Source organism: Manis pentadactyla, chromosome 1, assembly GCF_030020395.1.
Source record: "Manis pentadactyla isolate mManPen7 chromosome 1, mManPen7.hap1, whole genome shotgun sequence".
NCBI lineage: Eukaryota > Metazoa > Chordata > Mammalia > Pholidota > Manidae > Manis > Manis pentadactyla.
The window spans coordinates 195,097,492-195,124,986 of record NC_080019.1 but is presented as its reverse complement, the minus strand read 5'-3'; the positions used below and the strand labels follow the sequence as shown (position 1 = coordinate 195,124,986).

At 40.8% G+C, this 27,495-nt stretch overlaps 1 protein-coding gene across 6 annotated transcripts in view; it reads left to right on the top strand.

The window, feature by feature from the left end:
- The window catches only part of HSF2BP (heat shock transcription factor 2 binding protein), a 136,907-nt gene that overhangs the window by 24,234 nt on the left and 85,178 nt on the right, over positions 1 to 27,495 (top strand). For all 6 annotated transcript variants that reach the window (XM_057505062.1, XM_057505055.1, XM_036912147.2 and 3 more), the window contains 2 exons: positions 13,628 to 13,777; positions 15,909 to 16,041. In XM_057505062.1, coding sequence (XP_057361045.1) covers positions 13,628 to 13,777; positions 15,909 to 16,041 — 283 coding nt within the window. The remainder of the gene's footprint in view (positions 1 to 13,627; positions 13,778 to 15,908; positions 16,042 to 27,495) is intronic.

Below are 27,495 nucleotides of genomic sequence, written 5' to 3'. Positions count from 1 at the left end.
CTAGAGGGATTGGATTTTATAGTCATTTAATGTGGAGACTATTAGTGCCTTTAATTAGTCACTGTTAATTTCTTTGTTTAAGAGGTTGTTCTAAAACATCAAAATTCACAGTATAATTTTGAAAAAATGCACATATGATTTATAAACATAGATATACTAAATAGAAATTTTTGCAAACATTTGTGAATAAGGGATCATTTACTGACATTTTAGAAATAACCAGTTATATTTTATTTTAACATTTGGGGGGACTAATAATATTTCTTGAAAACTACACATTAATTTTTAGATTTTGTATGGAATAAATTATTTCCTCTTGTCCTCTGTAAAACTAGAACTACTCTGCCACTTCTGGTAAAGTTTGGAGCTTGAATATATTTTTACTTTTGAACACTAAGGTAGTAATTGTAATAGCACTAGCACGTATTGTTTATGTGTGCTGGCAGGGGCCAGCAGCTGTTCACACTTCACTTACTTCTCCCAGCACGGCCAGTGCAACCAGAGGAGCAGGCACTGATTACTTCAGGAATGGTAGGTGGCTGGTCCAAGGTCCTCTGCCTCTGTGCTAAGCTTTGTTTCATACTGCCTGTCTGTGGCTGCCATGGAAGTTTTCCAAAACTGGTGGATTCTGTGTAGACTTTACTTCTGACCAAGTAGAAAAGGTTAGGGAGGAGGGGCGGAAGATGGCGGCGTGAGTAGAGCAGCGGAAATCTCCTCCCAAAACAACATATATCTATGAAAATATAACAAAGACAGCCCTTCCTAGAATAAAGATCAGAGGACACAGGACAATATCCAGACCACATCCACACCTGAGAGAACCCAGCGCCTCGCGAAGGGGGTAAGATACAAGCCCCGGCCCCGCGGGAGCCGAGCGCCCATCCCCCCAGCTCCCGGCGGGAGAAGAGCAGGCAGAGCGGGAGGGAGACGGAGCCCAGGGCTGCCGAACACCCAGCCCCAGCCATTCGGGACAGAGTGCAGGGCCCTCGATACTGGGAAAACAGGGCAGCAAGAACAGTGAGCAGGCACTGGAGGCTGGGCGACTGAGGGCATAAGAAAAGCGCGCGACCATTTTTTTTTTTTTTTGCTTTTTTGCTGTTTTGTTTTGGCGAGCGCTTTTTGGAAGTCTTAAAGGGACAGGGACCCCAATACTAGGGAAACAGGGCAGAAAGACCGGTGAGCAGAGGCCTGAGGCTGGCACCGGAGAATAAAGAAAAAAGAAACGACCACCTTTTTTTTTTTAATTAAAAATTTTTTTTTTTTTTAATTAAAAAAATTTTTTTTCTTGTTTTTTTTTGGTGGTCGTTGTTTTGTTTTGGCGGGTGCTTTTTGGAAGTCTTAAAGGGGCAGGGCGGGTCACTTAATCCAGAGGTAGGGAATCCGGGATCTCTGGGCACTCTAACCCCTGGGCTGCAGGGAGCAGGGAGGCCCCTTACGGAGATAAATAGCCTCCCAGCAGCTCCTGCTCCAACGCGACTCCACCATTTTGGAGTAGCTGCCCGAGCCAGGCCACGCCCACAGCAACAGCGGAGATTAACTCCATAGCAGCCGGGCAGGAAGCAGAAACCCTGTCTGCGCGCAGCTGCGCAGCACAAGCCACTAGAGGCCGCTGTTCTCCCAGGAGAGGAGGGCCACAAACCAACAAGAAAGGAAGTCCTTCCAGCCGTCACTCGTCCCAGTTCTGCAGACTATTCCTATCACCATGAAAAGGCAAAGCTACAGGCAGACAAAGATCACAGAGACAACACCAGAGAAGGAGACAGACCTAACCAGTCTTCCTGACAAAGAATTCAAAATAAGAATCATAAACATGCTGACAGAGATGCAGAGAAATACGCAAGAAAAATGGGATGAAGTCCGGAAAGAGATCACAGATGCCAGAAAGGAGATCGCAGAAATGAAACAAACTCTCGAAGGGTTTATAAGCAGAATGGATAGAATGCAAGAGGCCATTGATGGAATTGAAATCAGAGAACAGGAACGCATAGAAGCTGACATAGAGAGAGACAAAAGGATCTCCAGGAATGAAACAATATTAAGAGAACTGTGTGACCAATCTAAAAGGAACAATATCCGTATTATAGGGGTCCCAGAAGAAGAAGAGAGAGGAAAAGAGATGGAAAGTATCTTAGAAGAAATAATTGCTGAAAACTTCCCCACACTGGGGGAGGAAGTAATCGAACAGACCACGGAAATACACAGAACCCCCAACAGAAAGGATCCAAGAAGGGCAACACCAAGACACATAATAATTAAAATGGCAAAGATCAAGGACAAGGAAAGAGTGTTAAAGGCAGCTAGAGAGAAAAAGGTCACCTATAAAGGGAAACCCATCAGGCTAACGTCAGATTTCTCAACAGAAACCCTACAGGCCAGAAGAGAATGGCATGATATATTTAATAGAATGAAACAGAAGGGCCTTGAACCAAGGATACTGTATCCAGCACGACTATCATTCAAATATGACGGTGGGATTAAACAATTCCCAGACAAACAAAAGCTGAGGGAATTTGCTTTCCACAAACCACCTCTACAGAACATCTTACAGGGACTGCTCTAGATGGGAGCACTCCTAGAAGGAGCACAGCACAAAACACCCAACATATGAAGAATCGAGGAGGAGGAACAAGAAGGGAGAGAAGAAAAGAATCTCCAGACAGTGTATATAACAGCTCAATAAGCGAGCTAAGTTAGGCAGTAAGATACTAAAGAGGCTAACCTTGAACCTTTGGTAACCACGAATTTAAAGCCTGCAATGGCAATAAGTACATATCTTTCAATAGTCACCCTAAATGTTAATGGGTTGAATGCACCAATCAAAAGACACAGAGTAACAGAATGGATAAAAAAGCAAGACCCATCTATATGCTGCTTACAAGAAACTCACCTCAAACCCAAAGACATGTACAGACTAAAAGTCAAGGGATGGAAAAACATATTTCAAGCAAACAACAGTGAGAAGAAAGCAGGGGTTGCAGTACTAATATCAGACAAAATAGACTTCAAAACAAAGAAAGTAACAAGAGATAAAGAAGGACACTACATAATGATAAAGGGCTCAGTCAAACAAGAGGATATAACCATTCTAAATATATATGCACCCAACACAGGAGGACCAGCATATGTGAAACAAATACTAACAGAACTAAAGGGGGATATAGACTGCAATGCATTCATTCTAGGAGACTTCAACACACCACTCACCCCAAAGGATAGATCCACTGGGCAGAAAATAAGTAAGGACACGGAAGCACTGAACAACACAGTAGAGCAGATGGACCTAATAGACATCTATAGAACTCTACATCCAAAAGCAGCGGGATATACATTCTTCTCAAGTGCACATGGAACATTCTCCAGAATAGACCACATACTAGGCCACAAAAAGAGCCTCAGAAAATTCCAAAAAATTGAAATCCTACCAACCAACTTTTCAGACCACAAAGGCATAAAACTAGAAATAAACTGTACAAAGAAAGCAAAGAGGCTCACAAACACATGGAGGCTTGACAACACGCTCCTAAATAATCAATGGATCAATGACCAAATCAAAATGGAGATCCAGCAATATATGGAAACAAATGACAACAACAACACTAAGCCCCAACTTCTGTGGGACACAGCAAAAGCAGTCTTAAGAGGAAAGTATATAGCAATCCAAGCATATTTAAAAAAGGAAGAGCAATCCCAAATGAATGGTCTAATGTCACAATTATCGAAATTGGAAAAAGAAGAACAGATGAGGCCTAAGGTCAGCAGAAGGAGGGACATAATAAAGATCAGAGAAGAAATAAATAAAATTAAGAAGAATAAAACAATAGCAAAAATCAATGAAACCAAGAGCTGGTTCTTCGAGAAAATAAACAAAATAGATAAGCCTCTAGCCAGACTTATTAAGAAGAAAAGAGAGTCAACACAAATCAACAGTATCAGAAACGAGAAAGGAAAAATCACGACGGACCCCACAGAAATGCAAAGAATTATTGGAGAATACTATGAAAACCTATATGCTAACAAGCTGGGAAACCTAGGAGAAATGGACAACTTCCTAGAAAAATATAACCTTCCAAGATTGACCCAGGAAGAAACAGAAAATCTAAACAGACAAATTACCAGCAACGAAATTGAAGAGGTAATCAAAAAACTACCAAAGAACAAAACCCCCGGGCCAGATGGATTTACCTCGGAATTTTATCAGACATACAGGGAAGACATAATACCCATTCTCCTTAAAGTTTTCCAAAAAATAGAGGAGGAGGGGATACTCCCAAACTCATTCTATGAAGCTAACATCACCCTAATACCAAAACCAGGCAAAGACCCCACCAAAAAAGAAAACTACAGACCAATATCCCTGATGAACGTAGATGCAAAATTACTCAACAAAATATTAGCAAACCGAATTCAAAAATACATCAAAAGGATCATACACCATGACCAAGTGGGATTCATCCCAGGGATGCAAGGATGGTACAACATTCGAAAGTCCATCAACATCATCCACCACATCAACAAAAAGAAAGACAAAAACCACATGATCATCTCCATAGATGCTGAAAAAGCATTTGACAAAGTTCAACATCCATTCATGTTAAAAACTCTCAGCAAAATGGGAATAGAGGGCAAGTACCTCAACATAATAAAGGCCATCTATGAAAAACCCACAGCCAACATTATATTGAACAGCGAGAAGCTGAAAGCATTTCCGCTGAGATCGGGAACTAGACAGGGATGCCCACTCTCTCCACTGTTATTTAACATAGTACTGGAGGTCCTAGCTACGGCAATCAGACAAAATAAAGAAATACAAGGAATCCAGATTGGTAAAGAAGAAGTTAAACTGTCACTATTTGCAGATGACATGATACTGTACATAAAAAACCCTAAAGACTCCACCCCAAAACTACTAGAACTGATATCGGAATACAGCAAAGTTGCAGGATACAAAATCAACACACAGAAATCTGTGGCTTTCCTATATACTAACAATGAACCAACAGAAAGAGAAATCAGGAAAACAACTCCATTCACAATTGCATCAAAAAAAATAAAATACCTAGGAATAAACCTAACCAAAGAAGTGAAAGACTTATACTCTGAAAACTACAAGTCACTCTTAAGAGAAATTAAAGGGGACACTAACAGATGGAAACTCATCCCATGCTCGTGGCTAGGAAGAATTAATATCGTTAAAATGGCCATCCTGCCCAAAGCAATATACAGATTTGATGCAATCCCTATGAAACTACCAGCACCATTCTTCAATGAACTGGAACAAATAATTCAAAAATTCATATGGAAACACCAAAGACCCCGAATAGCCAAAGCAATCCTGAGAAAGAAGAATAAAGTAGGGGGGATCTCACTCCCCAACTTCAAGCTCTACTATAAAGCCATAGTAATCAAGACAATTTGGTACTGGCACAAGAGCAGAGCCACAGACCAATGGAACAGACTAGAGAATCCAGACATTAACCCAGACATATATGGTCAATTAATATTTGATAAAGGAGCTATGGACATACAATGGCAAAATGACAGTCTCTTCAACAGGTGGTGCTGGCAAAACTGGACAGCTACATGTAGGAGAATGAAACTGGACCATTGTCTAACCCCATATACAAAAGTAAACTCAAAATGGATCAAAGACCTGAATGTAAGCCATGAAACCATTAAACTCTTGGAAGAAAACATAGGCACAAACCTCTTAGACATAAACATGAGTGACCTCTTCTTGAACATATCTCCCCGGGCAAGGAAAACAACAGCAAAAATGAGTAAGTGGGACTATATTAAGCTGAAAAGCTTCTGTACAGCAAAAGACACCATCAATAGAACAAGAAGGATCCCTACAGTATGGGAGAATATATTTGAAAATGACACATCCGATAAAGGCTTGACGTCCAGAATATATAAGGAGCTCTCACGCCTCAACAAACAAAAAACAAATAACCCAATTAAAAAATGGGCAGAGGAACTGAACAGACAGTTCTCCAAAAAAGAAATACAGATGGCCAACAGACACATGAAAAGATGCTCCACATCGCTAATTATGAGAGAAATGCAAATTAAAACTACAATGAGGTATCACCTCACACCAGTAAGGATGGCTGCCATCCAAAAGACAAACAACAACAAATGTTGGCGAGGCTGTGGAGAAAGGGGAACCCTCCTACACTGCTGGTGGGAATGTAAGTTAGTTCAACCATTGTGGAAAGCAGTATGGAGGTACATCAAAATGCTCAAAACAGACTTACCATTTGACCCAGGAATTCCACTCCTAGGAATTTACCCTAAGAACGCAGCAATCAAGTTTGAGAAAGACAGATACACCCCTATGTTTATTGCAGCACTATTTACAATAGCCAAGAATTGGAAGCAACCTAAATGTCCATCGATAGATGAATGGATAAAGAAGATGTGGTACATATACACAATGGAATACTACTCAGCCATAAGAAAAGGGCAAATCCAATCATTTGCAGCAACATGGATGGAGCTGGAGGGTATTATGCTCAGTGAAACAAGCCAAGCAGAGAAAGAGAAATACCGTATGATTTTACTTATCTGTGGAATATAAGAACAAAGGAAAAACTGAAGGAACAAAACAGCAGCAGAATCACAGAACTCAAGAATGGACTAACAGGTACCAAAGGGAAAGGGACTGGGGAGGATGGGTGGGTAGGGAGGGATAAGGGGGGGAGAGGTAGGGGGGTATTAAGATTAACATGCATGGGGGGGTAGGAGAAAAGGGAGGGCTGTACAACACAGAGAAGGCAAGTAGTGATTCTACAACATTTTGCTATGCTGATGGACAGTGACTGTAAAGGGGTTTATAGGGGAGAGCCTAGTAAACATAATATTCGTCATGTAAGTGTAGATTAGTGATAGAAAAGAAAAAAAAAAAAGGGCAGTTTCTGTGTGGTAACCTCCAACGAGTTCTACACAAGGGTATAAAGGGCATATAAAAGTGTAGGCAAAGGGTCTGTTTGTGTTTATACAGAGGATCAAAGCCTAATTGGGCTACCCCGAAAATGAACTAAGATATGATATGAAAAAGAACTTCCAACATCTGCACTCTCTGGAAGACTCATGCCAGAAGATGATCATCAAAAAACCCCAACAAAGATCTACGCACTGCTACAGCTGTAGATGCACTCATCCCACCAGTTCCTGGACTTGCCATGGGAATGAGGAAGGAGATATCTAAGCTGGCCTGTGCATACAGTAAAACAACAAAATTGGACTGGATCTATACTGTTGGAACTCAACCAAGAATTTGGAGAAGTGCAAATTGTAGCGCTCCAAAGTCTTACAACTACAAACTATTTACTGTTAAAAGAACATATGGCATGTGAACAATCCCCAGGAATGGGTTGTTTTAATTTGTCTGATTTCTCTAAGACTGTTCAAGTTCAGTTGGACAATATCCACCATATCATAGATTTCACAAATCATTCACAAATGCCTAAGGTGCCTAACTGGTTTTCTTGGTTTCACTGCAGATGGCTGGTAATTACAGATATGCTTTGGTTATGTAACTATACTCCTATTATGTTAATGTGTGTGTGCAATTTAAGTAGTAGCTTAAAACCTGTACATGCTGAAGTTACTCTACAAGAAGATATATCAAAGAAATAATCAATCTTCCCATGTTTTCTTCCGCCTGCTACTTCTATAGCTTTTCTTCTTCCTTCCTAATTACAACCCTTAAATAGAATTCGTGCCTCATATCAAATTTACCGAGTATCATAATTCTTCCAAGTGGTAAAGATACCTCAAGACAAATGCTGGGCATAGAAGCCACAGGGCATAAATATGCAAAGAAGTAAAAAGCTAACTTTTTCAAACAATAAGGCTTCTCTCTCACTCACCAACTTCACATTTCCCTGTATGGCCCCGGAAGATGACTGGTTAGCCAGAGACGGGTAAGATTCCTCAAGGGAGGAACAACCTAAGACAGGCACAGTCGCAGGGGGGCCATCAGGTGAGAAATTGGGGATCAACAGAGGTGAGGCTTAGAACCTCACCCCCCCGTTCTGAGAGAAATCTTCTGCATACGTGGATGTTTTATTGCCCTTGTCTAGCTTGGATTAACACATAGTCTACAGGCACACACCTGATCATCTACATGTGCTCTCTTACAACACTAAACTATGTTTTCTACCTTTATCTTGTATCTACCTACCACTTCAGCATTTTATTAAAAATAATAATAATAAAGAGAGAAAAGTGGTATCCACATATAAATCAAGTATAAAAACCAAATGAGTATTCATATTTGAACTGACTGTTTAGAGTTCATAATGCATGAGCAAAACCGAAAGTTTCTGTGATGACTGCCCTTGTACTGTTCACTATGTAACTTATTCATTATGTAAGAATTTGTTCTACATGTAAAAACTTGTTTGTTATGCCTCAGAAGATTGGAGACTGACAAAAATTAGACTTGGGGTGGATTAATGATTGTGCATTGAGCATTGACTCCCCTATACAGAATTTTATTGTCGTTAACAACCATTTGATCAATAAATATGAGAGATGCCCTCACAAAAAAAAAAAAAAAAAAAAAGGACAGACTTCCAATGGTAAAATAAATTAGTAACCGGGATGTAATGTATAGCATAAGGAATATAGTCAAGATATTGTAACAGCCTAGTAGGGTGATAGCTGGAACCTAGAATTATGTATATAAATGTTCTACCACTGTGTTGTACACTTGAAACTCATGTAATGTAATACTGTGTGTCAACTACCCTTCAATAAAAAATAATTATTTAAAAAAAAAAAAAAAAAAGAAAAGGTTAGGGAAAGAGTTTTAGTCTCTAAACTGAGTTAGGTCGAGTATCACATATTGAAAGTTGAAATTTTAGCTTTGCCATATGCTGTTGACATCATCATAAACCAATAAGGCAGTGTGGTTCATTTGTCTGGGCCCAAAAGTTTCATGGTCTGAGGGAAGTTCACCAGCAGGCAAGGAGGAATTTGATAAATGTTAACAGTGCAACCCATTGGTTCAGTACTTCTTTAAAATGCTAGACATCCTTTTCAAGGTTGATGCTTAAATTTGGCAGACTCTTAGATTTCCTGTTTTTTATCGATAAGCAAAGGAAAAATGTATGTTATGCTGGCGTCTTAAATGGAATGCTTGACAGGAGCCAGCCTACCCAGGTGCCAGTGTACAGGATGACATGGCCATGATAAGGTGGTGTCAGACCACCAGTGTGCTCTTGCCCTGACACTTTGACCTTAATTAAAATGTGGGACTAGATTAAACTGTTTGCTAGTTCCAGTTAAGTTTCCTGTTTAATAGTCTCACTGATTTAGTGCACATGGGAGTCCCTGCAAGTTTGTGGCAACAGGGCCGTGTTTCTTCCTGCTGTGGAGGATGGGCAGCTGCCTCCTCTGTGGTCTCTCTCTAGGTCTGCACAGATCATGAGGCTACACTCTGGGAGCTTATTACACAGTTGAGGAACCAGGAGAGAATCCAGGGTCTAGATCCTAAATTATAGTATTGCTAGTAAGTACTTCAGTGTGGGTAAAAGTCGTTAGGAAAAGGCAGAAGTTACTGAATCTAGTAAAGAGGAAAAGACCACGAAAGAAAGTATGGACCCAGAAATCATAAAGATGTCTGCTTTGTAAACAGCAGGTCCTGTACCTTCTAGGGAATGGCTAGTGGAGCGCAGACAGCTTGGTCCTTGACCTCATGGAAGTTGTTGCTTCAGTGATGATTGAAGTGGGTTGGTGAAGGGGGCCGATTGGGCTTGATGTGATCTCAGGGGCTGGCCAGGGGAGTCCTGGCAGTAGCAGCCTTTGAACAGGAGAGAAGAGTCTGGCTTTCACTGTGTAGGTGAAACTGTGGAAGGATAGATAGGTGAGCAACTCTTTGAAGGACTGTGTGTTCCTGTAGGTTAGCTGAGGCTCCCCACCGAGGGTCTGCTGGCCGAGCTTCTCGTGCCTGACCTGGCACCCCAGGCACGTGAACTTTCCCCACATGACAGCAGGGCCCACCTGGGGGCCCTCAGGAGCAGCTGTGGCCGCTGCTTACCTTTGGTTTCACCCTCCCTGGTATTTTCTGATGGCACTGTTCACAGTAAACTCACTCATATACCAACTGCCAGTTTTTATCTATCTTTTTATTAGTTTAATTTGTGATAACAGAAGGGAAGTTGTTGCAAACATTGTTTATTATCTCAGGAAACTTTTAAAGGAAAAGCAAACTGATGGTATAAATTCAGTTGTTAAAATCAAATGAATAACAGAACGATTTTGAAGGAATCTTGAAAGTTTTATGCTTGATACTCAGTTATGTATGAGTATTCACTTTAAATAGGTGAATATACCTGGTTTTGATTATTCTTTTGTAAAAGCAGCACTGCTGAGTTATATTTTGTATCCTGCAGCATTTACCATTGCTTATGTTTATAATGGGGGAGGCAATGCATGAGTGGGCACAGGGAGTACTGGAAAAGCTCTGTATTTTCCGCTCAATTTTACTGTGAACCTAAAACTTCTCCAAAAAACATAAGCATGGCTTCAGCTATAGTTTTGTAGGTGATTTTTATCAAGTTGAGGAATTTCCCCTCTATTCCTAATCGGCTGAGAATTTTTTTCATGACTGAGGGCTGGTGTCCAGTGTTTAGAGCTTTTCCATCACATGTCTGCTGTAGCCCTTGCTTTCTTGCCCAGCCCTAAGGAATTACACATCTGCTTTCTGTCTCTATAGATTTGCCTTTTTTGAGTATTTTTTAGAAATGGAATTATGCAATATGTAGTCTTTTGTGTCTATTGTAATGTTTGGAATTTCCTTCAGGTTAGCATACATCAGTTGTTTGTTCCTTTTTATTGCTGGATACTATTCTATTGGATGGATATACCACATTTCTTTACCCATTCACCAGCTGATGGACATTTAGATTATTTCCAATTTTTGGCTATTAGGAATAAGGCCACTATGAACATTCATATACAAATCTTTGTTTGGACCTATATTCTAATTTTTCTTGGAGAGATACCTAGCTGTGAAAGTGCTGAGTCATAGGATGAAATATGGTTAACTTTCTGAGAAACTTCCCAACTGTTTACCAGAGTGAGTGTACCATCCTTCCTTCCACCCAGCAATGTTTGAAGGTCCTATTGTTTCCATATTCTTGTGAACACTTGGCATTGTTGGCCTTGTGGATTATAGCCATTTTAGTGGGTGTATAGTGATACCTCACTGTGGTTTTAATTTGCATTTTCCTCATGACTAATTATGTTGAGTTTTTTCCATGTGTTTATTACTTGTTTATTTTCTTTGGTTAAATATTTAAGTCTCTTGCCTATTTTTAATTGGATTATTTTATTTTTGAGTTGTAAGAGTTCTTTTTATATTGTGCATACAAGTCCTTTTTTAGATATGATTTAGAAATATTTTTAGTTTGTGGCTTGTCTTTTCACTTAATGGTATCTTTTCAAAAGTAAAAGTTTTAAATTTTGATGAAGTTGAATTTTTTTCTAATGGATCATTATTTTGTTATATATCTAAGAAATATTTGCTTAACCCCTGGTCATAGAGATTTTCTTATAGAAATTTTACATTGAGGTCCACAAGTCATCGTAATATTTTTCACCTATGAATATTAGCATCATTTGTTGAAAAGACTATACTTTTTCTATTGAATTGCCTTGGTTCCCTTTATTAAAATTGATTACCATAAATGTCAGTATTTCACTAATCCATATGTCCATCCTTATGCCAATACCACACTGGTTTGATTTCTGCAGCTTTATATAGTAAGTTTTTGTCTTTGTTTTTGAAATCAGGCAGTGTTAGTCTTCTAACATTGTTTTTCTTTTTCTAACATTGTTTTTCTTTTTCAAGCTTTTTTTTTTGCTTTTTCGTATGAATTTAAGGATCAGATTATCGTTTTGTACAAAAAAATCTTTTGAAATTTTTATAGGGATTGCATTGAATCTGTAGATCAGTTTAGAGAGAACACCGTCTACCAGTATCGAGTCTTCCAGTCAATGAAAATCCATGAACATGGTATATCTTCCAATTTGTTTAGCTCTTCTTTACTTTTTCTCAATAATGCTTTGTAATTTTTACTGTACAGGTCTTGAATGACTTCTCTAAATATTCCTAAATATTTTCTTATTTTGATGATGCTATGAATGGAATGATTTTATTTGAGTTTCTTTTGATATTATTGGACTATATGTGTAGCCCTGTGTCACGGCATACGGGCCTGCAGCCCATATGTGAAACAAATGTGAAAGACAGCCCTGTCTGGTTGTTCTCAGCAGTTCTTGTGAGGCCTTGCAGAACCACCACAACCAGACTGACTGGAGTGCAGACGTCTTCAATTCTGAAAGGAAGTGCTGTGGTGCAGTTCCTGTGTATGTCACCACAACTTGACAGCTCAGCTACAGACACCTGGAGAATGATCTGGGGATCCAGACCATTGTTGTGATGCAGTCATATTAAAAACCCAGGGTTTGTGAAGCACACAAAGCAGTGTCAGCATGTGTCATAAGTTCAAGGACCATTTTTCTCCTAAAATAATCATGGATATATGTATGAACTTGTTGTAGCTCTGCATACTAAATGCATTGTCCCCGGTGGATATGAATGGGCCACATAGCCAAGTTATGAAGTCAACAGAGTTTGATCTGTGGCTTGCTGCTCCCTCTTCTCCCCTAGGCAGAAGCCCCCCCCTACTTTAATTGTCCTGCACTCAGCTCTCTAAAAGAAGCACCTAAAGCATGGAATATACTTTTGCATTGAGGGCTATCAAGCTAATTATTCTTTGGTATGATTGAATTTAACTAGGTTTTTGTATTTTTTTAAGTTCTCTTTTATTAAGGAAATGTTCCCATCTTTTAAGGGAATTTCAGGGAGCAAGAATTAGTGAAGTGGCGGTGGTGGCTGGGGAGTGCAGGAAACTCCACATCACCCAAGACCCCCCAGAAAGCAAACCATTAGGAGAGCTCGTGTGGTCAGAGGGGACATCAGGCAGACAGGCCACTCGTTGAGTCGTGGCTGGGACTTGGCAGCTACATTTCTTCGGGTGCTGCTGGTGGAGGGTGAGAAATCTTCCCTGGCCTCCACCTGCTTGTCGCACTGGGGCTTAGCTCGCTGTCCTGGGAGGCTTCCCTTCCTGCTCCTCACCCTCCCCTGCTCCTGCCTTGCTTCCCTAGCCTGAGCTGTGCGCCATGGTGTTCTGACAGTGGGTGAGCCCCTGCAGGCAGCAGACTCCTGCGTTGGGAGGGTCGCCCTGCGTGTGGACTGCTGTGTTGGGTTGTTCTTCTTTCAGGTGTTGCAGCTGGTGCTGGTCCTGATATGCCTTGAGGCCTGATATGCCTCAGGTTGGGTTTTACTTAAAGAAGGCATTTTCAAGTCTTTGGCAGTATTTATAAACTCAAATACAGTAGTGTGTTTTTTCTAAGAGTGTTATTTTTGGCTCTTAAGGTTTCTTTTTTAAAAACATGGATTATGGCTGCTAAAGACTAGTTTTAATTTGCCAACTGTTTTCTGTAACCCTGTGTACATTTCTTAATAAAATATATTTGGAAGAGGAAACACAAAAGAGGTATTTCGAGGTTGAATGCTATTCATTTTTCTGATTTTTTGTTTGGGTTTTAGGAGAAATTGGCTCTTAGACAGCAGCTGAATGAAGCAAAGCAGCAACTCCTGCAGCAGGCGGAATATTGTACAGAAATGGGAGCGGCAGCCTGCACCCTCCTGTGGGGCGTCTCCAGCAGTGAGGAAGTTGTGAAAGCCATTTTGGGAGGTGTAAGTGTGACCAGTGGGCTGTCAGATATTGTTGATCATGTGTACGTAACTCAGAGGACGCAGCACATCTACTGAGGTGCTTACAGACTAAATCCATTTCTTTTGTTCACTCACCACATAGTTTTGGACTACCAACTGTGTAGGGTCCATTGTAACCTGGTGCCCTGGGGGGTATGTAAAGTGAATGGAGTAAGATCCCCTCTCCCAGACTCTGTGCGGTGTTTGTGGGGGTACTGCTTCAGTATTAGGACTTGACACCTATATGTGTTTAACAAAGTTTAAAGTGCTTTTACATATGCTGTCCCATGGGCAATGAAATTTTTTTAATTAACGTATCATTGATATACACTCTTATGAAGGTCTCACAAGAAAAACAATGTGGTTACTACATTCACCCTTATCATCGAGTGCCCCCACACCCCATTACAGTCACTGCCCATCAATGTAGTAAGATGCCACAGAGTCCCTACTTGTCTTCTCTGAGCTACACTGTCTTCCCCATGACCCCACACACACCATGTGCACTAATCATGATACCCCACAATCCTTTTCTCCCTCTCTTCCCACCTGCCCTCTCCCACGCCTCCCCTTTGGTAACCACTAGTCCCTTCTTGGAGTCCGTGAGTCTGCTGCTCTTTTGTTCCTTCAGTTTGCTTTGTTGTTATACTCCACAAACGAGGGAAATCATTTGGTATTTGTCTTTCTCTTCCTGAGGGCAATGTAATATTTAGTTCATTGAATGTTACATGTTATTTACCATATATGTATACGTCAATACCGCACACACACATCAAGGAACTTCACAGAGGATGAGAAGTTTGAGATGGAACTTGATCGGTGGGAACAGGTAGCAATGGCAGATGATAGGGAGGGTAGCTCAAGAGGAGGGAATAGCGTAGCCAGAGGCATGGGTTGGGCGGCCTGATGGAGCGTGGGTCAGCTGATGCGGAGAGGAAGGCTAGTGCATGAGGTCATAGGGAGGCGAGGCTTAAAAGGTAGAGTGGAATGTGACCATGGAAGAGACCTCAGAAGCCAGGTTGATGATTTTATCCAGGTGCTGGGACTTGAGGGAAAAAACTCCTTGAGGGTTTTGAGTAAAAGAGTGGTAAGACCAGAGGAGAATTTTGGGAAGATTCACCTGCCAGTGAGTGAGGACAGGTGGGAGGTGGGGTTGTGGGCATGGAGGCTGGGCCGGAAGGTGGACTGGAAGGCCCTCAGCGCGGCTCAGACTGGCGTGTGCTCGGCAGCGCCCTGATATGATGGGGGTCCGAGGCAGGTGTGGTGGCGGAGAATGAGAGGAGCCAAGGAGGACTGCGGTGTGACGCTGGGTAATGGTGAGGACATGAATGGGGGGAGAAGTTGAGGGGGAGGTTTGGTGGGAGGCCAATATCAATCACTTTACACTTGCAAAAATGCAAGTTGTTTGTGACTTTACAGAGACTGAATGTACTTTAAAGTTTATTGAGATATAATTTATGGACCATAAAATCCACCGGTCTGTAAGAGTACAATTCAGTGGTTTTTAGCTGATTGTTCCAGAGTTGTGTAATGGTCACCATAACCCAGGCTTAGAAGGTTTATGTCACCCCATGAAGTGCCTGGTGCCGTTGGTCAGTGTGCTGGTTTTTAAATGACTACTAGAACCCCAGCACCCCAAGAAAGTCTGTCGAAGGTTCTGCAAACTTGGAAGTACTTTTTGCCTAGTAATGAAGAGTTAAACTGCCAGAGAGCCATTCACTGTCCTTCTGTCTTTTATATGCTGCAGTTTCAGTTAAGATTATATTTGAAAAACAGTTCTGCTAAAGGTTTAAAGTCTCTGGTTTCATGCCTAGAACAGAGAATATATTTTTTCTAGTATATTTCTTGCATATTTTACACAATATTTCCATCATTGTATAAGTTTGAGCTGTTTCCCATATATATATATATTTATTTTATTCTTTCTATCAGTCCTTAGGGTGATTTTCTATGTGTCCTAAACTTCATTTTGTTGATCTTTAAATGGCAACTTTTTGTGAAGCAATAGGTGTTTAAATATTGTGTCTGTAATTAAAACCAGAGTTTTTCTTCTGTATCCTGCACTTTTAAAATGTTTTCATACTGGTGTCTGCTTTCATTTTCAAACTTTCAGGATAAAGCTTTGAAGTTCTTCAACATTACTGGCCAAACAATGGAGAGTTTTGTGAAGTCACTGGACGGGGATGTCAAAGAGCTTGATTCTGATGAAAATCAGTTTGTTTTTGCTTTGGCTGGAATAGTAACAAGTAAGTAATTGTTTTCAAACATAGTGACTGTTGGAGGTGTGTTCTAGAGCAGTGGTTACAGTGAGGTGTGTGTGTGTGCACACACACACACCTCTCAGGAACTGTTTCCAAAATCATGTGGGTCTTACCCTAGAGAATCTGATTCACCTAGGTCTGGGTTAGGTACCCGGTTGTGTATGTGGACATCACCTCAGGTTATCCTGATATGGATGGGTGAGCAAGAAGGACTGATGTTAGGAAACAGGATGAATTTGCATGTTCTACTCTGTTCTGTAGGTTGGTCGACTCAAAACAAAACTGTACATTCAGCTACTTGTTATTTAGAATAACCCTCATTTTACTGATGTCTAGGTAAGGTGAAAGCTTTTTAGCTAAGTTCTTGCTGCTGTTTTGGTACAATAAATAAAGAATCCCACAAACCTAAATTGTCTCTTAAATAATTTTCTCCCAGAAATTGTAGTTGCGATAGAATCCTGCAGCAGCGCTGCGGCTGGGGTTAAAGCTGAGTGACGTGGTCGTCAGTGAGGCCCCAGTACAGCAGGAGGCCTGTGAGCGGGCGAATCTGAGGCTCTGTGCTCTGAGCCAGGAAATAGTTGAACATTCTGCTGGGGCGGTTGTGTTTTCTGCTGCTCTTTCTTCTCTGCTGTGTCTTGTGCTAATCTTAGGGTAATTCTTTGCTGTCAGAGACAGAGTTTATTTTCCTCATGGCATCATCCTTCATCTACTGAAACTGAATGTGGTAGATCCTGTGTAGACAACTTCATAGTCCCTCAAAAACTGGTGACCCTTCTGGGGTAGGTGCTGCACTTGGGTGGTCTCTCGGTGGTCCCAATTCAGCACAGCGCCGTCGTCTGCTACTGGATGCGCTATGTGCTTTTATCAGCGTCTCTGGTTGGAGGAGGCTTGCGTTGCCCTACCTTTAAAAATTGTTCTGGAGTTTTTTTTTTTTAATTTGATGATTAGATTTTTTGCTATTTGCCTGTGACCCAAAAAGTCTGACATGTGATTTATTTATTTGTTGAGTCGTGAATCTGAGCTGAATGTCTGGGAGGTGAGTAGCAGGGAGGTGGCTGTCCAGCTGGTAAAGCCAGCCTTTTGTCCGGGGTACAAGCTCACCTTGTCTTCATTTTTCCCTGCTTGGAATGGCTCATGTAGGAACTCTCATGCAGAGGCAGACGTGGGCATGTATATTTTTCACTTACACGTCAGTGAATCTCACTGAGAAGGTTCCATGCTGTGGTGCTGTGTTTTTTTTTTTTTTTTTTGTGAGGGCATCTCTCATATTTATTGATCAAATGGTTGTTAACAACAATAAAATTCTGTATAGGGGAGTCAATGCTCAATGCACAATCATTAATCCATCCCAAGCCTAATTTTCGTCAGTCTCCAATCTTCTGAGGCATAACAAACAAGTTCTTACATGGAGAACAAATTCTTACATAGTGAATAAGTTCTTACATGGTGAACAGTACAAGGGCAGCCATCACAGAAACCTTCGGTTTTGCTCATGCATTATGAACTATAAATAGTCAGTTCAAATGTGAATACTCATTTGATTTTTATACTTGATTTATATGTGGATACCACATTTCTCTCTTTATTATTATTATTTTTAATAAAATGCTGAAGTGGTAGGTAGATACAAGATAAAGGTAGAAAACATAGTTTAGTGTTGTAAGAGAGCAAATGTAGATGATCAGGTGTGTTCCTGTAGACTATGTGTTAATCCAAGCTAGACAAGGGCAATAAAACATCCACGTATGCAGAAGATTTCTCTCAGAACGGGGGGGTGAGGTTCTAAGCCTCACCTCTGTTGATCCCCAATTTCTCACCTGATGACCCCCCTGCGACTGTGCCTGTCTTAGGTTGTTCCTCCCTTGAGGAATCTTACCCATCTCTGGCTAACCAGTCATCTTCCGGGGCCATACAGGGAAATGTAAAGTTGGTAAGTGAGAGAGAAGCCTTATTGTTTGAAATGGTTAGCTTTTTATTTCTTTGCATATTTATGCCCTGTAGCTTCTATGCCCAGCATTTGTCTTGAGGTATCTTTACCACTTGGAAGAATTATGATACTCGGTAAATTTGATATGAGGCACGAATTCTATTTAAGGGTTGTGATTAGGAAGGAAGAAGAAAAGCTATAGAAGTAGCAGGCGGAAGAAAACATGGGAAGATTGATTATTTCTTTTGACATATCTTCTTGTAGAGTAACTTCAGCATGTATAGGTTTTAAGCTACTACTTAAATTGCGCACACACATTAACATAATAGGAGTATAGTTACATAACCAAAGCATACCTGTAATTACCAGCCATCTCCAGTGAAACCAAGAAAACCAGTTAGGCACCTTAGGCATTTGTGAAAAACCCATCTATGATATGGTGGACATTGTCCAACTGAACTTGAACAGTCTGAGAGAAATCAGACAAATTAAAACAACCCATTCCTGGGGAATGTTCACATCCCTTATGTTCTTTTAACAGTAAATAGTCTGTAGTTGTAAGATTTTGGAGCGCTACAATTTGCACTTCTCCTAATTCTTGATTGAGTTCCAACAGTATAGATCCAGTCAAATTTGTTGTTTTACTGTATGCACAGGCCAGCTTAGATACCTCCTTCCTCATTCCCATGGCAAGTCCAGGAACTGGTGGGATGAGTGCATCTACAGCTGTAGCAGTGCGTGGATCTTTGTTGGGGTTTTTTTGATGATCATCTTCTGGCATGAGTCTTCCAGAGAGTGCTGATGTTGGAAGTTCTTTTTCATATCGTATCTTAGTTCATTTTCGGGGTAGCCCAATTAGGCTTTGATCCTCTGTATAAACACAAACAGAACCCTTTGCCTACACTTTTTTTTATTTTTTTTATTTTTATTTATTTTATTTTTTTTTTTTATTTTTTTTATTTTTTAATAATTATTTTTTATTGAAGGGTAGTTGACACACAGTATTACATTACATGAGTTTCAAGTGTACAACACAGTGGTAGAACATTTATATACATAATTCTAGGTTCCAGCTATCACCCTACCAGGCTGTTACAATATCTTGACTATATTCCTTATGCTATACCTTACATCCCGGTTACTAATTTATTTTACCATTGGAAGTCTGTCCTTTTTTTTTTTTTTTTGTGAGGGCATCTCTCATATTTATTGATCAAATGGTTGTTAACGACAATAAAATTCTGTATAGGGGAGTCAATGCTCAATGCACAATCATTATTCCACCCCAAGCCTAATTTTTGTCAGTCTCCAATCTTCTGAGGCATAACAAACAAGTTTTTACATGTAGAACAAATTCTTACATAATGAATAAGTTACATAGTGAACAGTACAAGGGCAGTCATCACAGAAACTTTCGGTTTTGCTCATGCATTATGAACTATAAACAGTCAGTTCAAATATGAATACTCATTTGGTTTTTATACTTGATTTATATGTGGATACCACATTTCTCTCTTTATTATTATTATTTTTAATAAAATGCTGAAGTGGTAGGTAGATACAAGATAAAGGTAGAAAACATAGTTTAGTGTTGTAAGAGAGCACATGTAGATGATCAGGTGTGTGCCTGTAGACTATGTGTTAATCCAAGCTAGACCAGGGCAATAAAACATCCACGTATGCAGAAGATTTCTCTCAGAACGGGGGGGTGAGGTTCTAAGCCTCACCTCTGTTGATCCCCAATTTCTCACCTGATGGCCCCCCTGCGACTGTGCCTGTCTTAGGTTGTTCCTCCCTTGAGGAATCTTACCCGTCTCTGGCTAACCAGTCATCTTCCGGGGCCATACAGGGAAATGTGAAGTTGGTAAGTGAGAGAGAAGCCTTATTGTTTGAAAAAGTTAGCTTTTTACTTCTTTGCATATTTATGCCCTGTGGCTTCTATGCCCAGCATTTGTCTTGAGGTATCTTTACCACTTGGAAGAATTATGATACTCGGTAAATTTGATATGAGGCACGAATTCTATTTAAGGGTTGTAATTAGGAATGAAGAAGAAAAGCTATAGAAGTAGCAGGCGGAAGAAAACTTGGGAAGATTGATTATTTCTTTGATATATCTTCTTGTAGAGTAACTTCAGCATGTATAGGTTTTAAGCTACTACTTAAATTGCACACACACATTAACATAATAGGAGTATAGTTACATAACCAAAGCATATCTGTAATTACCAGCCATCTGCAGTGAAACCAAGAAAACCAGTTAGGCACCTTAGGCATTTGTGAAAACTTATCTATGATATGGTGGATATTGTCCAAATGAACTTGAACAGTCTGAGAGAAATCAGACAAATTAAAACAACCCATTCCTGGGGACTGTTCACATGCCATATGTTCTTTTAACAATAAATAGTTTGTAGTTGTAAGACTTTGGAGCGCTACAATTTGCACTTCTCCAAATTCTTGGTTGAGTTCCAACCGTATAGATCCAGTCCAATTTTGTTGTTTTACTATATGCACAGGCCAGCTTAGATATCTCCTTCCTCATTCCCATGGCAGGTCCAGGAACTGGTGGGATGAGTGCATCTACAGCTGTAGCAGTGCGTGGATCTTTGTTGGGGTTTTTTGATGATCATCTTCTGGCATGAGTCTTCCAGAGGGTGCAGATGTTGGAAGTTCTTTTTCATATCGTATCTTAGTTCATTTTCGGGGTAGCCCAATTAGGCTTTGATCCTCTGTATAAACACAAACAGACCCTTTGCCTACACTTTTATATGCCCTTTATACCCTTGTGTAGAACTCGTTGGAGGTTACCACACAGGAACTGCCCTTTTTTTTTTTTTTTTTTTTTTGCTATCACTAATCTACACTTACATGACGAATATTATGTTTACTAGGCTCTCCCCTATACCAGGTCTCCCCTATAAACCCCTTTACAGTCACTGTCCATCAGCATAGCTAAATGTTGTAGAATCACTACTTGCCTTCTCTGTGTTGTACAGCCCTCCCTTTTCTCCTACCCCCCCATGCATGTTAATCTTAATACCCCCCTACTTCTCCCCCCCTTATCCCTCCCTACCCACCCATCCTCCCCAGTCCCTTTCCCTTTGGTACCTGTTAGTCCATTCTTGAGTTCTGTGATTCTGCTGCTGTTTTGTTCCTTCAGTTTTTCCTTTGTTCTTATATTCCACAGATAAGTGAAATCATTTGGTATTTCTCTTTCTCCGCTTGGCTTGTTTCACTGAGCATAATACCCTCCAGCTCCATCCATGTTGCTGCAAATGATTGGATTTGCCCTTTTCTTATAGCTGAGTAGTATTCCATTGTGTATATGTACCACATCTTCTTTATCCATTCATCTATTGATGGACATTTAGGTTGCTTCCAATTCTTGGCTATTGTAAATAGTGCTGCAATAAACATAGGGGTGCATCTGTCTTTCTCAAACTTGATTGCTGCATTCTTAGGGTAAATTCCTAGGAGTGGAATTCCTGGGTCAAATGGTAAGTCTGTTTTGAGCATTTTGATGTACCTCCATACTGCTTTCCACAATGGTTGAACTAACTTACATTCCCACCAGCAGTGTAGGAGGGTTCCCCTTTCTCCACAGCCTCGCCAACATTTGTTGTTGTTTGTCTTTTGGATTGCAGCCATCCTTACTGGTGTGAGGTGATACCTCATTGTAGTTTTAATTTGCATTTCTCTGATAATTAGCGATGTGGAGCATCTTTTCATGTGTCTGTTGGCCATCTGTATTTCTTTTTTGGAGAACTGTCTGTTCAGTTCCTCTGCCCATTTTTTAATTGGGTTATTTGTTTTTTGTTTGTTGAGGCGTGAGAGCTCCTTATATATTCTGGACGTCAAGCCTTTATCGGATGTGTCATTTTCAAATATATTCTCCCATACTGTAGGGATCCTTCTTGTTCTATTGATGGTGTCTTTTGCTGTACAGAAGCTTTTCAGCTTAATATAGTCCCACTTACTCATTTTTGCTGTTGTTTTCCTTGCCCGGGGAGATATGTTCAAGAAGAGGTCACTCATGTTTATGTCTAAGAGGTTTTCGCCTATGTTTTCTTCCAAGAGTTTAATGGTTTCATGGCTTACATTCAGGTCTTTGATCCATTTTGAGTTTACTTTTGTATATGGGGTTAGACAATGGTCCAGTTTCATTCTCCTACATGTAGCTGTCCAGTTTTGCCAGCACCACCTGTTGAAGAGACTGTCATTTCGCCATTGTATGTCCATGGCTCCTTTATCAAATATTAATTGACCATATATGTCTGGGTTAATGTCTGGATTCTCTAGTCTGTTCCATTGGTCTGTGGCTCTGTTCTTGTGCCAGTACCAAATTGTCTTGATTACTATGGCTTTATAGTAGAGCTTGAAATTGGGGAGTGAGATCCCCCCTACTTTATTCTTCTTTCTCAGGATTGCTTTGGCTATTCGGGGTCTTTGGTGTTTCCATATGAATTTTTGAATTATTTGTTCCAGTTCATTGAAGAATGTTGCTGGTAGTTTCATAGGGATTGCATCAAATCTGTATATTGCTTTGGGCAGGATGGCCATTTTAACGATATTAATTCTTCCTAGCCACGAGCATGGGATGAGTTTCCATCTGTTAGTGTCCCCTTTAATTTCTCTTAAGAGTGACTTGTAGTTTTCAGAGTATATGTCTTTCACTTCTTTGGTTAGGTTTATTCCTAGGTATTTTATTTTTTTTGATGCAATTGTGAATGGAGTTGTTTTCCTGATTTCTCTTTCTGTTGGTTCATTGTTAGTATATAGGAAAGCCACAGATTTCTGTGTGTTGATTTTGTATCCTGCAACTTTGCTGTATTCCGATATCAGTTCTAGTAGTTTTGGGGTGGAGTCTTTAGGGTTTTTTATGTACAGTATCATGTCATCTGCAAATAGTGACAGTTTAACTTCTTCTTTACCAATCTGGATTCCTTGTATTTCTTTATTTTGTCTGATTGCCGTGGCTAGGACCTCCAGTACTATGTTAAATAACAGTGGAGAGAGTGGGCATCCCTGTCTAGTTCCCGATCTCAGAGGAAATGCTTTCAGCTTCTCGCTGTTCAATATAATGTTGGCTGTGGGTTTATCATAGATGGCCTTTATTATGTTGAGGTACTTGCCCTCTATTCCCATTTTGCTGAGAGTTTTTAACATGAATGGATGTTGAACTTTGTCAAATGCTTTTTCAGCATCTATGGAGATGATCATGTGGTTTTTGTCTTTCTTTTTGTTGATGTGGTGGATGATGTTGATGGACTTTCGAATGTTGTACCATCCTTGCATCCCTGGAATGAATCCCACTTGGTCATGGTGTATGATCCTTTTGATGTATTTTTGAATTCGGTTTGCTAATATTTTGTTGAGTATTTTTGCATCTACGTTCATCAGGGATATTGGTCTGTAGTTTTCTTTTTTGGTGGGGTCTTTGCCTGGTTTTGGTATTAGGGTGATGTTAGCTTCATAGAATGAGTTTGGGAGTATCCCCTCCTCCTCTATTTTTTGGAAAACTTTAAGGAGAATGGGTATTATGTCTTCCCTGTATGTCTGATAAAATTCCGAGGTAAATCCATCTGGCCCGGGGGTTTTGTTCTTTGGTAGTTTTTTGATTACCTCTTCAATTTCGTTGCTGGTAATTGGTCTGTTTAGATTTTCTGTTTCTTCCTGGGTCAATCTTGGAAGGTTATATTTTTCTAGGAAGTTGTCCATTTCTCCTAGGTTTCCCAGCTTGTTAGCATATAGGTTTTCATAGTATTCTCCAATAATTCTTTGCATTTCCGTGGGGTCCGTCGTGATTTTTCCTTTCTCGTTTCTGATACTGTTGATTTGTGTTGACTCTCTTTTCTTCTTAATAAGTCTGGCTAGAGGCTTATCTATTTTGTTTATTTTCTCGAAGAACCAGCTCTTGGTTTCATTGATTTTTGCTATTGTTTTATTCTTCTCAATTTTATTTATTTCTTCTCTGATCTTTATTATGTCCCTCCTTCTGCTGACCTTAGGCCTCATCTGTTCTTCTTTTTCCAATTTCGATAATTGTGACATTAGACCATTCATTTGGGATTGCTCTTCCTTTTTTAAATATGCTTGGATTGCTATATACTTTCCTCTTAAGACTGCTTTTGCTGTGTCCCACAGAAGTTGGGGCTTAGTGTTGTTGTTGTCATTTGTTTCCATATATTGCTGGATCTCCATTTTGATTTGGTCATTGATCCATTGATTATTTAGGAGCGTGTTGTTAAGCCTCCATGTGTTCGTGAGCCTCTTTGCTTTCTTTGTACAGTTTATTTCTAGTTTTATGCCTTTGTGGTCTGAAAAGTTGGTTGGTAGGATTTCAATCTTTTGGAATTTTCTGAGGCTCTTTTTGTGGCCTAGTATGTGGTCTATTCTGGAGAATGTTCCATGTGCACTTGAGAAGAATGTATATCCCGCTGCTTTTGGATGTAGAGTTCTATAGATGTCTATTAGGTCCATCTGCTCTACTGTGTTGTTCAGTGCTTCCGTGTCCTTACTTATTTTCTGCCCAGTGGATCTATCCTTTGGGGTGAGTGGTGTGTTGAAGTCTCCTAGAATGAATGCATTGCAGTCTATATCCCCCTTTAGTTCTGTTAGTATTTGTTTCACATATGCTGGTGCTCCTGTGTTGGGTGCATATATATTTAGAATGGTTATATCCTCTTGTTTGACTGAGCCCTTTATCATTATGTAGTGTCCTTCTTTATCTCTTGTTACTTTCTTTGTTTTGAAGTCTATTTTGTCTGATATTAGTACTGCAACCCCTGCTTTCTTCTCACTGTTGTTTGCTTGAAATATGTTTTTCCATCCCTTGACTTTTAGTCTGTACATGTCTTTGGGTTTGAGGTGAGTTTCTTGTAAGCAGCATATAGATGGGTCTTGCTTTTTTATCCATTCTGTTACTCTGTGTCTTTTGATTGGTGCATTCAACCCATTAACATTTAGGGTGACTATTGAAAGATATGTACTTATTGCCATTGCAGGCTTTAAATTCGTGGTTACCAAAGGTTCAAGGTTAGCCTCTTTAGTATCTTACTGCCTAACTTAGCTCGCTTATTGAGCTGTTATATACACTGTCTGGAGATTCTTTTCTTCTCTCCCTTCTTGTTCCTCCTCCTCGATTCTTCATATGTTGGGTGTTTTGTGCTGTGCTCTTTCTAGGAGTGCTCCCATCTAGAGCAGTCCCTGTAAGATGTTCTGTAGAGGTGGTTTGTGGAGAGCAAATTCCCTCAGCTTTTGTTTGTCTGGGAATTGTTTAATCCCACCGTCATATTTGAATGATAGTCGTGCTGGATACAGTATCCTTGGTTCAAGGCCCTTCTGTTTCATTGTATTAAATATATCATGCCATTCTCTTCTGGCCTGTAGGGTTTCTGTTGAGAAATCTGACGTTAGCCTGATGGGTTTCCCTTTATAGGTGACCTTTTTCTCTCTAGCTGCCTTTAACACTCTTTCCTTGTCCTTGATCTTTGCCATTTTAATTATTATGTGTCTTGGTGTTGCCCTTCTTGGATCCTTTCTGTTGGGGGTTCTGTGTATTTCCGTGGTCTGTTTGATTACTTCCTCCCCCAGTGTGGGGAAGTTTTCAGCAATTATTTCTTCTAAGATACTTTCCATCTCTTTGCCTCTCTCTTCTTCTTCTGGGACCCCTATAATACGGATATTGCTCCTTTTAGATTGGTCACACAGTTCTCTTAATATTGTTTCATTCCTGGAGATCCTTTTGTCTCTCTCTATGTCAGCTTCTATGCGTTCCTGTTCTCTGATTTCAATTCCATCAATGGCCTCTTGCATTCTATCCATTCTGCTTATAAACCCTTCCAGAGTTTGTTTCATTTCTGCGATCTCCTTTCTGGCATCTGTGATCTCTTTCCGGACTTCATCCCATTTTTCTTGCGTGTTTCTCTGCATCTCTGTCAGCATGTTTATGATTCTTATTTTGAATTCTTTGTCAGGAAGACTGGTTAGGTCTGTCTCCTTCTCTGGTGTTGTCTCTGTGATCTTTGTCTGCCTGTAGCTTTGCCTTTTCATGGTGATAGGAATAGTCTGCAGAACTGGGACGAGTGACGGCTGGAAGGACTTCCTTTCTTGTTGGTTTGTGGCCCTCCTCTCCTGGGAGAACAGCGGCCTCTAGTGGCTTGTGCTGCGCAGCTGCGCGCAGACAGGGTTTCTGCTTCCTGCCCGGCTGCTATGGAGTTAATCTCCGCTGTTGCTGTGGGCGTGGCCTGGCTCGGGCAGCTACTCCAAAATGGTGGAGTCGCGTTGGAGGGGGAGCAGCTGGGAGGCTATTTATCTCCGTAAGGGGCCTCCCTGCTCCCTGCAGCCCAGGGGTTAGGGTGCCCAGAGATCCCGGATTCCCTACCTCTGGATTAAGTGGCCCGCCCTGCCCCTTTAAGACTTCCAAAAAGCACCCGCCAAAACAAAACAACGACCACAAAAAAAAACAAGAAAAAAAAATTTTTTTAATAAAAAAAAAAAAAAATTTTTTTTTTTTTTTTTTTTTTTTAATTAAAAAAAAAAAAGGTGGTCGTTCGTTTTTCTTTATTCTCCGGTGCCAGCCTCAGGCCTCTGCTCACCGGTCTTTCTGCCCTGTTTCCCTAATATTGGGGTCCCTGTCCCTTTAAGACTTCCAAAAAGCGCTCGCCAAAACAAAGCAGCAAAAAAGCAAAAAAAAAAATGGTCGCGCGCTTTTCTTATGTCCTCTGTCGCCCAGCCTCCAGTGCCTGCTCACTGTTCTTGCTGCCCTTTTTTCCCAGTATCGAGGGCCCTGCACTCTGTCCCGGATGGCGGGGGCTGGGTGTTCGGCAGTCCTGGGCTCCGTCTCCCTCCCGCTCTGCCTGCTCTTCTCCCGCCGGGAGCTGGGGGGAGGGGCGCTCGGCTCCCGCGGGGCCGGGGCTTGTATCTTACCCCCTTCGCGAGGCGCTGGGTTCTCTCAGGTGTGGATGTGGTCTGGATATTGTCCTGTGTCCTCTGGTCTTTATTCTAGGAAGGGTTGTCTTTGTTATATTTTCATAGATATATGTTGTTTTGGGAGGAGATTTCCGCTGCTCTACTCACGCCGCCATCTTCCGCCCCACCTGCCTACACTTTTATATGCCCTTTATACTCTTGTGTAGAACTCATTGGAGGTTATGTGGTGCTGTGTTTTTAATGTGCTACTTCGCTGAGGTCTTAGAGGCCTCTGCGTCTCCATTGTGAAGACCACTGTGGGCAGTGGGCAGTGCTGCAGAGACCTTGGTTTAGCTGCCAGATAGATCCTGTGCCTTCCGCAATGAGGTTTTTTTTTTTTTTTTTTGATTTAAAAGAATTTAAAACTCACCCATTACAGATGTTTTTCTCATCCTTTTGCAGTTCTGAAAGTTTTAACATAGCACGTAGTCATATGACCACCACAGTTAGGGCATGAAACCATTCCATTACCTCTCCCCAAGCCTCCCCCATCCCTTCCTTCTGTAGCCAACCCCTCGGCCCCTCCTTAGGCCCTGGCAGCT